This window comes from Neophocaena asiaeorientalis, unplaced genomic scaffold, assembly GCF_003031525.2.
Source record: "Neophocaena asiaeorientalis asiaeorientalis breed wild unplaced genomic scaffold, Neophocaena_asiaeorientalis_V1.1 scaffold71, whole genome shotgun sequence".
Lineage (NCBI taxonomy): Eukaryota > Metazoa > Chordata > Mammalia > Artiodactyla > Phocoenidae > Neophocaena > Neophocaena asiaeorientalis.
Window position 1 is genome coordinate 1,811,690 of NW_020175439.1, and position 17,006 is coordinate 1,828,695.

At 38.9% G+C, this 17,006-nt stretch overlaps 1 protein-coding gene across 5 annotated transcripts in view; it reads left to right on the top strand.

Moving 5' to 3' along the window:
- The first annotated feature begins 362 nt into the window (after positions 1-362).
- TCF12 (transcription factor 12) overlaps positions 363-17,006 on the top strand; it is a 377,241-nt gene continuing 360,597 nt past the window's right edge. For 4 of the 5 annotated variants that reach the window (XM_024767779.1, XM_024767777.1, XM_024767778.1 and 1 more), the window contains exons 1-3: positions 363-645; positions 1,634-1,730; positions 2,654-2,726. In XM_024767779.1, the coding sequence (XP_024623547.1) occupies positions 1,656-1,730; positions 2,654-2,726 (148 nt within the window). In that variant the 5' untranslated portion in view covers positions 363-645; positions 1,634-1,655. Of the gene's footprint in view, positions 646-1,633; positions 1,731-2,653; positions 2,727-17,006 lie in introns of those variants that run through there. The other variant, XM_024767781.1, reaches the window with a different exon arrangement.

Consider the following 17,006-nt stretch of genomic DNA (forward strand, 5'->3'; position numbering starts at 1 on the left):
GTCAGCGGATCCAGATGAGCCCGCTGAAGCGTCTCCGCCGCTCCGCTTCGGGGCGGGAAGCCGGAGCAGGACGAGCCCGGGGAGGCGCCACGGTGCCCGCCTACCCTCTCCCGGGGGCCCGACCAGGCGTCCTCCCGGGCGGCCTGGCCCTGCCTCGCTGGGTGTCTGCGCGTGCCTCCCGCCCCTCCCCAGCGGCTCCGACTCCGTCCCGCCTCACCCCACCGCGGGCTTTGTCCGCCAGCCGCGCGCCGGCCCCTCCCCGTTCCCGCAGGCTCCTCCCCGCCCCCTCGGCTGGCCCCACTTCCTCGGCGCAGGCGGCAGGAGCGGGCGGGGGACGAAGGGGTTAATCCGGGGCTCTTCCCGGCGCGGAGGGATCCAGAACCAGCCGAGCGCGGTGCTGAGGCCGCCTCAGCGAAAAAAATGTCCGCCTGAGGAGACCCACAAGTTCTATCTGGGGGGACCGCCAGCCCGCCCCGGGAGGAAGGGGCGGCCAGGCCTGAGAGCCGCCTCCCCCGCCCGGATCCGAAAGCTCGCGCGGGGGAAAGTGAGACGAACCGCCGGGCCGTGCAAGGGGAAGTCCGAGCCCGCTCTCCCGGCCAAAGTGAACTTTAATCGGGGTGGTTGGATGCGGAGACGGGGCGGCAGGTAATTGCGGGCCGGCAAGCGGGAGGGGGACGCCGTGTTGGGGCTGGGGACTGCGGAGCGGCGCCGCGTCCCTGGCGGAGCGGAGGCGCCCCCGGCCCGCGCCCCAACTCCGCGCCCCTTTGTACAGAGCCGAACTCGGGGTCCCCTCCAAGTTGGGGAGCGGAGTGGGGGCGGAGGTGAAGAGTCGCGGGCGGCCAGGCCCGCGGGCGGTGCGCTCGGCCTGCGCGCCCCGCTCAGCGCTCGGCTGGGGTTCCGGGGCGCGCGGGAGAGCGGGTTCTTCGGCTGCCGAGCCAGGCTCATTGTTAGGCAGGTCCGGGGCCGGCCGGCCGCGGGCAGGGCAGCAAAAGTGGGAGGAGGCCGAGCCGGGGGAGGAGGACGCCGGGCAAGAGCGGGGCTAGTTGTCGGTGTTTCTGTTTTCTTTTTAAAAACGCCCCTCGGACGCGCGGGGGGGGATGTGCTTTCCGACCCCCGGGGCCCGCGGGGGGACATACGGGCGGCGGCGGCGGCGGCCGCAGACGCGGGCCTGCGAGCGGCGCGTTCCCTGCAACTTGTCAGTTCTATTGTTGCCGAGCCAGAGAGTCACTTCGCTACTCCCCTCGCCGCCGCTCCGCTCGCTGGATGCCCAATCGCCCCTCATCCCCGCCCCTCGAGACCCCCGCCCCGGCCGGGCCCCGCGCGTCCGGCACCCCGCGACTGCGCGGGGTAGGGGGCGCCGGGGAGGGGGCAGGGACGGGCTCGGAAACTTGCGGGAGAGGCGGCGAGTTGCGGGAGCCGCCGCGTAGCTCCCGGGCCGGGCCGAGAAACGCGTGGATTCGCGGACCTGGCGCGGGCACCGGGCTCTCCTGCCCCCTGCCCGCGCGGTGGTGGGGAACGAGTAGGATATTGGAAGGCAGCCCGGCGTTTTTCCTCTTCTTCTACGCCCCTCTCCATTCCCGTACACACTTTGGGCCTCGGTGGTCTCTCGCTGAGCCTCTTTTCTCTGTCTTAGGACCTGCTAGAAGTGGCCGAAGATGAATCCCCAGCAGCAGCGCATGGCTGCTATAGGGACCGATAAGGAGCTGAGCGACCTGCTGGACTTCAGTGCGGTATGAGAGCTTTCTGCGGCATCTTGGGGTTCCGCTGAGGTTTACAGAAAAAGAAAGAAAGGGGGGAGAGCGACGTGGAGACTAAGCAGCGTGAACTCCATCTGCTTTGAGCAGTAGTTCTCAGGGCTGGAGTCCAGCTCCCCCAAGTTGGACACCTGAACTTTGATGTAATGTCTAGACTTGCAGATTTAAAACTTTAATGCCAGAGGGGTCATTTGATTTAGCCAGTTAAAAGGAGAACAGCGTAATCTTGAGCTTTGGTTGAGTCATCCTCTGACCCTGATGATTATTAGGGATTTTGAACTTCATATGAAAAAAAATTGTTTTTTCTTCAACACTCCTAACCATTTCCCTTTTCAAGATGTATAGTTTATGGTACCTGAAAGATGTCAGTTACAGGAAAGCTAGTGAAGGGCTAGGATTCCCAGCCTTTTGGGTTGAACCATTTTAATATAAATATATATGTACTTATACATGTGTATATGTGTGTGAACATATGCATATACAAGAAGTACATATGTGTATGTACATTTACAATTTTCTTAACATGGGAAATAATTGAGTGACTTAAAAATATCAGCTGGCCCCACTGCCCTTGTTTCTAATGCGTTGAATTCCTTTATTAACTGCTGGTACAAAGCGAAGATCATTGACAGAAACTTAGCACTTAAACTTAATAATCTTAGAATCTCTCATGTAACTGACTGGGTTTTCAGAACAGAAGATAGCCAGTATTTCCAAATAGTGTGAGGAAATAATATCACTAAATGTATTTGCTTTTCTGGGTATGAATGTATATATCCAATTTTATTTTAACTTCCCTCTGAAATACAGCAACTAATTGATGACTCTTGGTGGACTTTTGTTTGCAAGGAATCTAGAAGAATTTCACAACTAACAGATGCGTTTGGATTATTTTGCAGATGTTTTCCCCACCTGTTAATAGTGGGAAAACCAGACCAACGACATTGGGAAGCAGTCAGTTCAGCGGATCAGGTAAGATCATGTCTAAAATCAGAAACTCATATTTTGGTGTTGTGATGTCTAGTTAAAACTATAAACAAAAACAAACAAGCCCCAAATGTGGGCTGTTCCTTTAAGGATCCATTGACATTTCTTCAAGAATTTCAATGTGAATTTAAAATTTGTTCTCTTTTCTCTGAATTTTTAAATTGAAAATTATCTTGTTTGAGTGCAAGGGATTATAGCATGCCTCTGTATTTAGAAAAGTACCAGAAGAAAATGCTCTTTGGTCCATGTGTAGTATTTTTTTTTAATTGTTTATTTAAATATTTATATTTTAAGAATTTTCTAAATTTTAGCCCATTAATGTTATTAAGCTTTTGGATTCTAAAGAATTGGTAAAATAATGTTATTTAAAATATGTATATGAAAAGTGGAATTGAGTCAAGCAGTAATTAGTAACACTTATTTTAAAAGATGGCCATTCCTTTTGGAAGTCTTCAGGAAATTAACAATTTTGTGCACAGTTATTTGAAATGTTACAAATAAATGAATAGAAAGTTAGATGTACTTTCAAATAACACAGATGATTGAATTCTGTCCTACGTTCATGTTACATTAGGATGTTTAGAGTAAGTTAAATTAGATTCCTAGTTCTACACTAGTGCTTTCGTCCTCAAATTTACTTTCTGTATATTTATAACTACTCTACTCCATAATTAACATTTATCCCATATTTCTTAAGTGTGCATTTTTGGTTTTTCTTACTTAGTTATACTCATGATTTTTAAAAAATAGATGTTCCAGAAGCAAGGTCCATTCTAGTGTACAAAAGCTATCATTTTCTGTTTAACTTAGATTTATTCCTTAGTGCTGGAAGAGGTAAAAAAAAAACAAAAACAAAAGCCAAGACAGCAACATAAGAAAACCAGCTGTCAAATCTCTAGGCTGAAACTCAGTAATTCCTCTTTGACCGGTGGTTTTTTATTTCCCCTAGTAAAATGATAGTTGACTTCTTAAGATACTGTGGGACCAAAACATCAGAAAAGAAGGTTAATTTCATAACCAATTTAACCCTTTATACCACTTTACATTAAAACAAGTTTCTATTTAAAAATCATACACTACCTTAATTTACTAAAATTCATTTTTAATGATGAAATTACAACTTAAGGGGAAAATATAGCATGTTGTTTAACATCTCAAATAAAAACATTTTGAATTTTAAATATCCCAAAGACTAATATTATCCTTAATCAAAAGGATATCATAAAATGTCAGCCAAACCCCAGCTCTTCTCCCACCTCTATCCATTTATTGGTAGTGGTTTGAAAATCATCGCTTTTTTGGGTTGAGGAGAGAAAATTATTTGTTAATATAGAAGAAGGCTGTATTCTCTTTACTACTGTTTTGAGTACATGTCAATTTTTGCAACTGATACATTCTCAGGAACTTTCAAATTTTCTTTGTCTAATACATAGTAGATGCTTAGTATATTTCATTAAATGAATAGTGATATTGCTGTTTCAGACTGTTAGCGCTGACTTGAATTGTAGAAAATATATTTAACTGACATTCATTGATATCAAGGACATGAACTTCAGAAACTGGCTATTAGAAATACTTTCTGTTTTTAGAATAAGGGCAAATATATATTTTTTACTTTTTAAAATTAAGGTATGATATATGTAGTCTAAAATTTAAAAAAAGTTCAGTGAACTCTAGCATGACATGGGAACAGTTGTGGGTCCTTCTTTCTGTAGCATGCATTATACAAAGAAAAAAATTATTTTTCTACATTGTAGAAGTGTTCATAATATTTGATTCTTTAGAGCAGGAAATTTTTAGCTTTAAAACTGTTAGGTTTTTTTATCTGTTGAAAATTTGAAGTTAAATATTTATCTTTATCTATGTGGTTTGTTTTAAATTTCAGGAAAAAATTGTAATTAAAAAAAGCTATGACCTCTAATAATCAGTGAATGGATTTAGCTTTGGGGGGAAGGGAAAATAGCAAAGCAGTCATTTTATATGAAAGTATACTGGTAGATATGGTCCTATAGCCATTTCTTATCTTAAAGGAAATGTCTAAAAGAGGTTGGTATGGCAATATTGTTTTATTTGTATATTTTATTGACACTTTAATAATCTTCTGATCTCATGTTAAAGGATATGTAATATGTCCTAATGCCTGATTATTTGCAGTGTATAAGGAGCTAAAGATATGACTTTCCTTCTGAAGAGGTGACTTAAAGATTAGACTTACCTTGTTTTTGAAGTAACATTTGCAAAATCCCAAGCCTTTTGCCTCATGAAAACTACAGTTGTGTGTATAATTTTCTTTATTGATTGTCCTTTTTGAGGATGACTTAATTTCAGTGTATATGCTGTAGTACGTGATGTTATTTTTAAATCTTATTCCTAAAGCGATATATAACTTGTAAGATAGCCGACACTTCATCAAAAGTCTCAATGGAAAAGGCTAATATGTATTTTCTGTTACTTATTTGTCTTGAGGAATTTTTATAGTCATATTTTTTCATCAAGGGTGTTAATTTTCTTTGCATTATGATACAACTGTGAATTTGTCTGTTTGGTATGATAGAAGCTGTGAGGTATTCTTATGGTGATCTTGAGACAGGGGTTTCTCTCTGTAGGAGTTAAAGGTGAGGCACTTTTGTAGGACAGTGTACAGGAGGAAAGCTTGTTGAAAGGATTGACAAAGTGGAAATAGTTCTGGTGTTTAAATCCACTGTCCCCTCCAGCTTCAGGGATTGAGTATGGAGAACTAAATTGTGATATTGGATTTAATTTTTCGTAGTTTAAATGTTTACATGATATCTGAAAAATTTCCTTTGTTAGTTTTTGAATCCAAGTAACAAGAGATGTTGGAAGGGAGTGGGATAAATTTGTTTAGTAAGCCATCTATATATGTTGAGTCTGTCTCTTATATTTCTATCTAGAGAGTTATTTTAACAAGCAAGTAAAGCTTTTACTTTTCCTTGTTCAAATCAGACTTTTGTAACACTATAGATTTCTTCTTGCTCAAGATTTTTGGAAAGAATTATAAGAACTATTTTCTAGCTCTTAATTTTTAAAAGGAGTACAGTTTTTCATTTGGGAGGTATTTTCATACGCACATTTGGGATTTTTGAAAATATTGAATTTTCAAAAAATTTTATGGGAGGCCAGAAAAATGAATTCTCATTAAATTACTCTTCAGTATTTTTTAAATTAAACTTTTTGTTTTGAGATAATGGTAGATTCATATGCAGTTGTAAGAAACAATACAGAGATCCCACTTTTACTTTAACATGTTTCCTGCAACAGTAACATCTTGTAAAACTGTGGTACAATATAACAGCTAGGTTATTGACAGTGTTATACTCAAGATACATAAACAGTTCCATCATCACAAGGATTCCTGGTGTTTCCCTATTATAACTGTATCTACTTCTCAAGTAATTTTTTAAAAAAGGGGAATGATTAGTAAACACCTACTCACTCAATTAAAATGGAGTAAGCTTTTCAAATTGCTAAAGCATTATTTGAAATATCAAGGAAGAGAACACCAAAATTTTACCAATGTGTTTTTTAACTGAAGTGTAATATAAGTAGGAATGGTAATTTTAAATAGAGGGGAAACTAGATTTAGCTTTTTCACTTAAAGTATTGTAAAGTTATGAGTAGGATGTGTTTCATATGTGTACCTATCAGTGTTGAAGTTTGTTAACTATAGTGTATAGTAATATACACTCAAATTTAGTACTGTTATTTGGGTAACTGAACCATATTAGACATTTACTTCTGGCGAGCTGTAGTGATGAATTAGAGTAACTGCAGAGTCAGCAGGCATATGAGGAAAAATATAATATTTTAGGATAAATATGGTGTACTGTTAAGTGGCTCATTTAATGTAAAAGTTAAGTAGCAAAGGTGTCTTTTAGAGAAAATCTGTATATGAAAATACATTCTTGGAAAACAAAAATTAGAGACAAGATTATAACCATGAGTACTGTGTGCTTTTCGGAGTAGTTCCTATAGTGCTCTTTTAAGTAATCATGGCTTAGAATGGATTTGAAAACCAGTTTGATTAGGTCACAGTATTTTAGAGACTTGTTTATTATATACAGTGAGCCATACCTTTAATTAATTATTATTTCCATCTGTTTTCGTTAACAATTTAAACATTTAAAATCATTTTCTTGGATAAGAAGATAAAGATGAAGATACTCAACTTTAAATATAAACACAATTGTTTTCACATTTTAGATTTAATGGGCCTATTTATAATAATCTCTTATTAAAGCCAAATAGTCTTTTTTTGTTCTTGAACAGTTGATACTCACGTCTGGAATGTCACTGCCTGCTTAGTGTTGTCAAAGACTTGGATAACTCTTGCCACAAGAGAGCAAAATAACACTATTAGAAAAGGTCTCCTGGGGAAAAAAAAGGAGTTTCTGGACAGTGTGTGGGATATCTTTTTAAAAAAAGTATTTAATAGGACTGCTTTTGGGTATTGCTTGAATATGTTTTTTTGGATGGGAATGTTGAAATTACAAATCTAATGCTTTTGTGCTTAGGGAATAAAATGAAAAGAAGACAAACATTTAAATATATTAGTTCAAAAGACTTTCTGCTTTGTTAAATAGTTGAGCCATATTTATTTTAGATTTATCAGTTAACCACATATTTATTTAGTATTTACTTTGTGCTGGTTGCTCTTCTACTAGCTTTTGGGAAGGTGGCAAATGGAGAAGGATATAGACCAAAAAAAGTGGAGGCATTTCATTATCTAGACAGGAAGATAAAATGTAAAAATGTGAGGTAAACTTCTATAACATAAAAAATGTCAACAACTGCACATTAATATAGGTTAAATTGAGTCCATAAGAGTAAGAATGTGCTGAGGAGTGAGGGAGCTGGCTTAAGGAAAACTCAAAAATGTTGAATTTAAAGTTGACTTTTAAAGGAGATATGAAAAATGAATTAGGGAAGAGAACTGTGCTCCCAGTTTTAGAATAGCATGAAAAGAGACCCAGAAATGGAAGGCTTACTCCAAGGGCCTGTATGTACACAGTTCAGGGAAAGAGAATCTGATTTTCATTGATCATCACTCCTGCACTCCTTGAGTAGCTCATATTTTATATACTGTTATCTGGAGCCAGACTGCATGGGTTCAAATCTAATCATTGCCATTTATTAGCTGGTGACCTTGGGTATGTATCTTAACCTCTCTGTGCTTCTATTTCTTAATCTGTAAAATAGGACTAATAATACTAGCCATCCTCATAGAGTCGTTATGAATGTTAATCGAGTTAATACAAGTAAAGCTCCAGGAACAGTGTCTGGCACAGAGTGAACTGTGGTGGAGTGAATTGTTAGTGGTGAGGCAATAGAATAAGGAAAGCACTTACTTATTCAGGAGGCTATTGTGCTAATCTAGGGATGAGCTGGTGAAGGTTTGGACTTGGTATTAGTATAGGCAGTAGGAAGGGAAAATAGGAAGTAAGAAGGAAAAATACCAGAAGAAAAGGATTGACAGAATTTGAAAGACTGGATTTCTATAGGTAAGAGAAATTACTTTTGCAGTTCTGGCATAATTGGAGGGTGGTAGTGCTGGAGAAAAAAAATATATAAAGATGCTGGTATGTTTTGAGCATTTTAAATTTCACATGACTTGGGACTCTTGGCTAACTTGGGGATTTATGAGAGAAGAGTGCTGCAAGATGAGTTAAAATTTTTGGTTAAAAAAACTCTTTTCTGGGGCTTCCCTGGTGGCACAGTGGTTGAGAGTCCGCCTGCCGATGCAGGGGACACAGGTTCGTGCCCCGGTCCAGGAAGATCCCATATGCCGCGGAGTGGCTGGGCCCGTGAGCCATGGCCGCTGAGCCTGCGCGTCCGGAGCCTGCGTTGCTCCGCAACGGGAGAGGCCACAACAGTGAGAGGCCTGCGTACTGCAAACAAAACAAAACAAAACAAAACAAAACAAAAAAAAACCTCTTTTCTGCCTGTAAAATTAATACATAATCATCATTGAAAAGAAAATTGGAGAACAGAAAAGGCAACAAGGGAAAAAAGACACTGGTTATTTTACTATACAGAGAAAATTGTTACATTTTGATTTATTTCCTTTTAGTCTTTTTTTCCTGTTCTATGTTTGCAAAGTTGAGAGCTTACTGATGGTTTCATTTCATGTCCTGCTTTTTTATTTCACTTGATGTTATGAGCATTTTCTCATGTTCTTAAAGGTTCTTCATAAGCTCTATTTAAAATTATTGTATGGTATTATTACATGGGATGAATATAGCATAACTTATCAAATCAGTTATCTTACTGCTTGATGTTTAGAGATTTTGTTCATTGATTTGCGTTTTGTTATTATAAAAAATATGGTAGTGAATACCTTTTTGTACATGCATATATTTTTATCTACACTTCAATTTCCTTTGAATAGGAGATGTAGATTTGGGTTTTTGTTCCTACAAGTTATAATTAAAACTAAGTGAGTGAATGAATACCCTTAGGGAAATGAATTCAGAGGGAGATAAATGATCAGGTCAAGAATTGATGTTAATGGTGGAGTTAGATGTATAGAATTAGCGACTTTGGTTGATTATTTAATGTAAAAATACAAATTTTTATTAGTTCATGGATGGAGTGTTTGATGACATTTGGTGCAGATTTGTATTTGTATGTAATTTGGTTGTCTGTTGACTGGAGGGAATTCCTGTCATTCTTTGACCTGTGCTTATTGAAATGGAGTGGAATCTAGTTGGAGTCTATCAGTGAGAGAGCCCTTGAATTCTTGACTTTTTATAAGAGAGGTAGTATAGTGCAGTGGGAAGAATTGGGTTCAGGAACCAGATGACTAGATTGGAACAGTGCTTTGCAACTTATTAGCTAGGTGGCCCTAGGCAAGTCATCTAAATGATCTGAGCATACTTTTTTCCTTTATGAAGAGTGGATAATAATGCTTACCTTCAGAATCCTTATGAGGATCAAATAAGATTATCTTTATATATTGCCTGCTACACTGTAGATTCAAAAATTGTAGCTGCCTATGGCACCCTCTTAAGTAATACTAATGTAATATTACTATTAATAGTAATAATTATAACCAGTATTATAGCCAATGTTTATTGAACTGTTATCATATGCTAGGTGCTTTGCTAAGCTATTTATAGGCATTACCTCATTTTACTTTAGATAAAATGATGTGATGTTTTATGGCGGTGGGGAGGGTGAGGAAATGCCCCCCAAGGGCAATATGTCAGAGTTGCTTTCTAGTGCCAAAATCAGGCTGAAGAATAGTTTTGAAAGGTCATTAGGTACCTAATAACCTTACCTTTATTTTTTGTAGCTCATTTCTTCTTAATACTATTATTTTGTGGACTACATATTGTATAGTGCAGAATGGTAAACAGAAATGTGTACACCTTTTGAAAACCCTCTTTCATGTTTAGGCATTGCCACTTGGATGTAGGGTTTTCTTTATATTGCTCTCTATCTGCTTGAAAATTTTCCTTTCTAGAATGAAGTGTAGTATAAATAAATAAATAAAAATGATGTGACCTGAGAGGATAGAATAGCTGGGAGACAGGTTGGAGAGAATGAGTCTCTAGGGTAGAGCTTCTCCACTTTTTTCTTAATGGCAGGGAAGGAGCATAAACTCCCCTGGTAGCCTGAAGCAACACATTGTAAGTGAGCAGAAGAAATCTTATCTTAAAAATCTTCATGTGCATTTTACTTTCTACTCCCTAGCACAAACATATTTGTTGTAATAGAAATATGTTTTAATTAATCATTAAGTAAAACTGAAGTTATAGGAAGATGCATTGAGTTTAGCTTATGACATTGCCTTCCTCCTGTTTTCCTTTGTATCTTTGGGGGTAGAGGCCAAGGTGGAGTGGGATGCAGTCCTATACTATCCTTTCTTCAGTGAGAAGACCAGCCTTAGAGTGTATTTTCTTTGGCTGTCTTTATCCTGGATCTTTTCTTGCTCCCACAAAAATTGATAAAAAGGGAATGTTACATTGGGGGAGGGGGATTGTTTTGGTAGGGAGCAAATTGTTATTCTGTAAGCTGAAGCACAGAGAAATTTGTTGGTAATATATATAACTGTCATTTGAACTTCTGTTTTCTTTTTCTATCCAGATCATCCTGTGATTTTTTCACATACCCCTGACTTGTATGTTTTTACAGGGAGAGCTTTGATTTTTTTTGTTCCATGTTTAAAATGTGCTCTCATGTGCTCCAGGTTAAAAATGTGCTCTCATAAAGACCATGGTGAGTCATACAAGCTACTATAAGCTGATTGGGGACTTAAAGATCACACAGAAATGAAAACAGATTAACGATTGGTTACTAATTTTTATTGCATTGGACAGTGACTCAGGGATGAAACCTTCAAAATAAAATAAAAAAACAATTTGAGATAAGGCACAGGACAGAAAATACTACCTTTTTTTAAAAAAAACCCCACTACTATACCTTATTTTTGGTTATTAAAAATGAAGAAAGCTGGCCCAAGATGTCATTTTCTCAGATCTGTTTTAGATGTTATGAAAGTGCCTGAATTTGAACTGAGGGAATACTCTGAATTTGAAAAATTATTCCAGTTACTCAAAGGAAGTCTTTCTGGCATTAGCCTCCCTCAAAAGTTGTTCACTTGTTTTCTTCTGGTGGTTTTGCCAGTGAGCCATTGTGAGGCTTTAAAATGAGCAGGATCAACTCATGATGACCCTTCCGCCACTTCACTGGTGGTTAATGTAGAGAACACACGTTGAACTTAATCTGATCACACAACTCTAATCAATGAGCATATGTGCTGCTGCTCTCAGCAAGAGTTGTGAGTTAGTGGTGGGACACCATGGGGATCCCTGCTTGGAGGGAATTACAGTCATCCAGCCTCTCTGTTCTGAGGCGTATGTTGTTTTGAGATGGTTGGGAATAAAAAAAAGGGTTTACTATGCTACTGGAGAGGAAAAAATGCTAGGCTCACTTTGAACTTATGGCAGAAACATGATTTGGCCACAAGTTAGTTTAGAGAATCTAAGTTTATATGGGCATTCATAAACAAGGGATGAAAATCATTGAGTTCTCCTGAGTTAGGAGGTCCTGTTAGATTTTTGCTATTTGGAAACCCTACTGTATCCAGCTGACTTTGACATACTTAGGTTTTGGAAAATGTTTTTCAGTGTTGGTCCCAATTTGGAATAAAGTTAAAGGGGGAAGATGATGCATGTTGAATCTGTTGGTGGCAACTTACAGGCAGCTTGAATTGATTATGCTTTTCCAACTAGGCAAGTAATTAGATCCACTTTAAGACTTTATTAAATATCCTAAGTGTCTCTTATTTAAGCATTAGCTAGTTCTTTTTATTTTAGGTGATAGCACAGTTTATTTATGATATGTCAAGACCACCTTTTTACTTGCCAAAGTTCCACAATCACTGATCTGCCATTTTGAAATCGGAGAAGATATGAATCAAATTTTTTCCTTTAAATTCAGCATAAATTATTTTAGTGGCAAGATTCGATCTTATCTGAAGGGAGGCCATTGACATTTCTTATTTTTCTAGTTACTGTATGATTACCAGGTGCTGGGGGTGATTTGTATGGTATGGTTTGTATACTGTATTTCTTTTCTAAAATCTGAAAAATGGAATTCTAAAACCCACCCGGCCCCATGGAGTTCCAAAAAGGTGTTATAGACCTCCCCTTCTGTGTGTGTGTATGTGTGTGTGTGTGTGAATCTCCCTCACCCCCTCCCCACTGTTGTTGTTTTCAACTCAAAATAAGAATTTCTCTTTTGGACTAAAAGTCTAGGCTAGAGACAATTATTTTAAATACAGAAAAAAATTGTGGTGGACTTGTTAATATAAAGGAAATTCTTCTTGGAATACAGTATAAGCTTTTCGGACTGAGCTTTGTGGTTTGAGAAGTTTGCCCTATACATTGTTTTAGGAAGTCAGTTTTCATTTTGAGGAGGTATAAGCTTTTCATCTTTTGGGCCAAGGAGTGTAGTGATATTTCCCTGGTAATTTTGCATGGAAAATTTCAGGATGCTAACATATATTTACATAAATACATAATACCAAGTAAGAAATAATTATGTATATATACATATATAAAAAATCAGCAGCATGTTATTACCTCCAAGATAAAGCCTCAGCCTTGACTCTTATCCAAATTTAACTGTGTGAGAGCAAACAGCAGAAAATCCTACAAGTCATATTCATGAAGAAAAAGAGGAGCTAAGATTTGGTTTCATAGAGGACAGACAACAAAACCAGTCTTTGGTAATTTTATTCTCTACTTTTATATTGGTTAAAAGTTTTCATAGGTTAGTAGCATGATGTTTATTCCTGCAGTATATTCATTAAAGGTATCTTCATTAAAAACAAATTGTGATTCTAATGAGCGTATGAAATTTTCCTCAGGAGCCTGTCATCAGCTCAGTCCCATTACTGTTTAATATAACTATGAACGTAGCAATGAAGTGAGTGTGTAATAAACTAGTCTTTGTGTATCTGTTTCAAGAGGCAGGTCAATTGACTATACTGACTTTTCTGGTTCCCTTGCAGACCTGTTCCCTGTAGCATTACCAGTGTTACTGTCTGAAGAATCATTATATGATATTGAATAATTAAATCCACATAAAGTTTGTAGAGGTTTGAGATTCCCTGCTGTGGGAACACAGAACAGACCATACAGCCAGGGTCTGTCTTGCCTTCATACTTTATATAACATTTCTTGTCAAACTTCAGAGTATTGCCAGAGTGGGTAGGCTCTGAGACTTGCTGAACAAGTTGTAGAGCAGTGGGACTTTGCCCAGTGAATGATTGGGGGAATGGGAGGAGTCTTATTATTTTAAAAAAATCAATAATGATAAATGTACTTCATAAATATTTAGTCATTCACTATCTAACTCATAATTCTTGTAGGAAGTTGGTATTTGTTCATTTTACAGAGGAAATAGAGAAGTCAACAGTGATACACATTTGCCTGTGGTTTCTTATTGCCCCTCAGAAGTAGCAAACTGATCAGTCATAGTTGCACCTGCACTGATACCAGTCTGCACCAGAGTACCGTTTGTCATGAGGAGGAATTTAATATCTCCAGAAATCTTTACAATTTTTTGTTGTAACTGGAGGCTTAAATGGTGCCATGCTGATAATCTCCAAAAGAAAGTGCTTCAAGATTTATTGATTGTTAAAAAGAAAACAATAATCAAAAGCCTCCATAAAATAAAACTTTTCTTGTTGGTATTACAAGATATTAGATATAGACAACTACAGTCCGAAATGTCTTTAGGAGAGTATAATTCTTTTTGTGTGTGGTCTTCTTTTATTGTTTAGCTGTCATCAGACTTTGTGCCTTGGGAGGAAGATGAAATTTGATAGTTGTAAGATATTGGAATATTCACAGCTATTATTTAGTTGAGGCCATAGAAAAGAATGGTTGTTTCATAGTGTGGAAAATTCATTATTTTCACTTCCCCCTTTTCAAAGATTTAGTGTTTGTTTAGTTATAAAGGTGGTGGAGAACAGAGAGAGAGACATTGTGGTATGCTGGAAAGAGGAGGAGTTTGGAGTCACAAAGTTTTGATTCATTGTTGGCTTTATCATTTACCAGATTTGTGATCCTACGGCAGTATGTTAACTTCTCTGAGTCTATCTCATGTCTAAAATGAGGAGAATAAAAATACTGCCTAAGAGGTTGTGAAAGTCATGAAATTAAATAATTTTTAAGGAAATTATTTCTAAAATGTGGAGGTTTGTGATTCTGTACGAATATTAGTTGTCTTATGTTAGGTGGCATAGCAACACTTGAAGGGATTCCAAGTTCACAAGTTGTGGAATGAATGACTATTTATGCAAAACTCATACATTTCCAACAGTCAATCTCAGAATTCTTCAGATGAGTTCTTTCTCTTTTTGGTTAAATGAGGGAAGTTAACGCAATAAAGTAAACTCTGTTAATTATATCTCAAACCATATAGCCCCCAAATTAGTACCTTTGAGTCCTATATTCTCAGCTTAGTTTTATTTTTTATTTATTTTAAAAATATTTATTTATTTGGCTGCATCGGGTCTTAGTGGCAGCATGGGGGATCTTTCGTTGTGGTGGGCGGGCTCTTCGTTGTGGCTCACAGACTTCTCTCTAGTTGTGGCACACAGGCTCTAGAGCGCAGGCTTAGTTGCCCCGCGGCATGTGGGATATTAGTTCCCCGACCAGGGATCGAACCCGAGTCCCCTGAATTGGAAGGTGGATTCTTAACCACTGGACCACCAGGGAAGTCCCCTCAGCTTAGCTTTAAATCCTTGTTGAGGATCTGTTGTAGTAACAAGGTTAACCACAGGCTTAAGTAGGGTGACAGTTGAATAGTTCTTAGGAAAGTTTTTGCTTTGTTTGATGAGCAGTAATCTGAACAAAACTTCAGTGTCAGTAAGAGTTAACCTTTTGAAGATTTTAAAGTACTGGATGTGGTGGCCTTGGTATACTCCTGAGTGAGGATGAGAGGGTGCAAGGATGAGGTTGGGAAATGCAAGTGGAACTCTCTTCTGCTGTATGCCTCTGCTGGAAGCAGGAAGGGTTGACTTAGTCTTATCCGTAAATGACAAGGTATCAGGGCTGGGGCTGTGTGCTGGTGCTACTTTTCCAGGTTCTTTGTGATTAGGGAAGATGAGGGCTTTCCCAGGTCCCAGCGCTGCCCCTTTCCAATTAGTGTGCTTGTCTGGGTATATAAAACACCTAGGCCACCTTTTATTGGGAAATATTGAGGTTTTTACTGACTCCATGTATATATGTATTTATGGGATTGTATTGTTTAGAACTTTGCACTTTGTTTTAAAGAAGGAAATCAACAAATTCAAACTTCATGGAACCCAGAGCCAGTACCGCTAGTGGGGTGGTTTTGGTGGAGGCCTGTGGACTGATAGGCTCCATTGGAGGTATTTGCTGGTTGTTCTTTAGGATAAGACAGTGACTGGGTTTAGGATTATAGGATGATTTGACAGTCACTTGACAAGAGTCAAGAAAGTTCTGGGGCCTTCTGATTGTAATAATTCTTAATGTCCTCTTGAAAGATCGTTATTAAATTGCAGTGACATGAGAGTAGATGGTAGGTGAAACAGAAAAACTAAGGACCTTGGAAGTGGATAGCTAGGGTTCCTGAATATAATTTCTAAGAACCCTGGGGCCAGGTGAAGTAGCTTATTTTTCTTTCATAGGTAATTGATGGCTTCTGCATTCTTGCTGCTACTGCTGTTATCTGTTACTTCACCACTGGACATTGTAGTAGTCTTCTTACTTCCGTCCTTGCTGCCATTTGCTCTCTTTTCCAGTCTGTCTTAGTCTGCATAGGCTGCCATAACAAAATACTGCAGACTGGATGGCTTAAACAGCAGCAATTTATTTTCCAATAGTTCTGGAGGCTGGAAGTCTAAGATCAGGGTACCAGAGTTGTCAGGTTCTGATGTCAACTCTTCCTGGCTTACGGGCTGCCTTTTTGCTGTGTTCTCACATAGCCTTTCCTCAGTGTGTGAGTGAGAGGGGATAAGGGAGAGAGAACTCTCTGGTGTCCTTTCTTATAAGGGCACTAATGCCATCACAGGGGCCCCAGCCTCATGACCTCATTTAACCCTAATTACCTATCAAAGGCCTCATCTCCAAATATGGGCTTCAGTAGATGAATTTTGGGGGGACCCAAATGTTTAGTCCAAAACACAATCCTCATATCTTTAAAACATCTTTCTCCTGTGGTTTGTCTCAAGAGTCTACATGTGTTCCCTATTGGCTATCAAAACAAACAGAAGTCCTACCTTGGCATTTAAGTTCTTTAATAATCTGATAGGAACCTACTTTAGCCAGTTTTATACTCACTACTCCCTAGTCTGAATTGTATGGTTCAGTTGCACTGTTCTTTACCTGACCTCCTGCCTCTAGTTATTCTTTTCTTACAAACTGGAATATTTACTTGCCATTTTTGTGCCATTTGAGCCCCCTTTCCTTTATGAAATCTTTTCCAGCCATTTCAGGTCATAATTTTGTAAAAATATGGCTTCCAGATATTTAAAGGACTCTCGGGTAAAGGAAAGTACTTGTTCTTGTTTGCTCCTGAAGGCAAAGCTAAAGCCAATAAGGCAGTATGGCCAGCAGATTTTGAGTCCAGCCAGTTATTGTAGCTGGACAGCTAATGGGTTAACACTGTAAGGTTTAAAAGAAGACTGAAGCCTGCTTCTTGTGAATATTGAACAAAGGTTTTCTGTTTTAGAATACTCTCATTAATAAAAAAAAAAAAATATATATA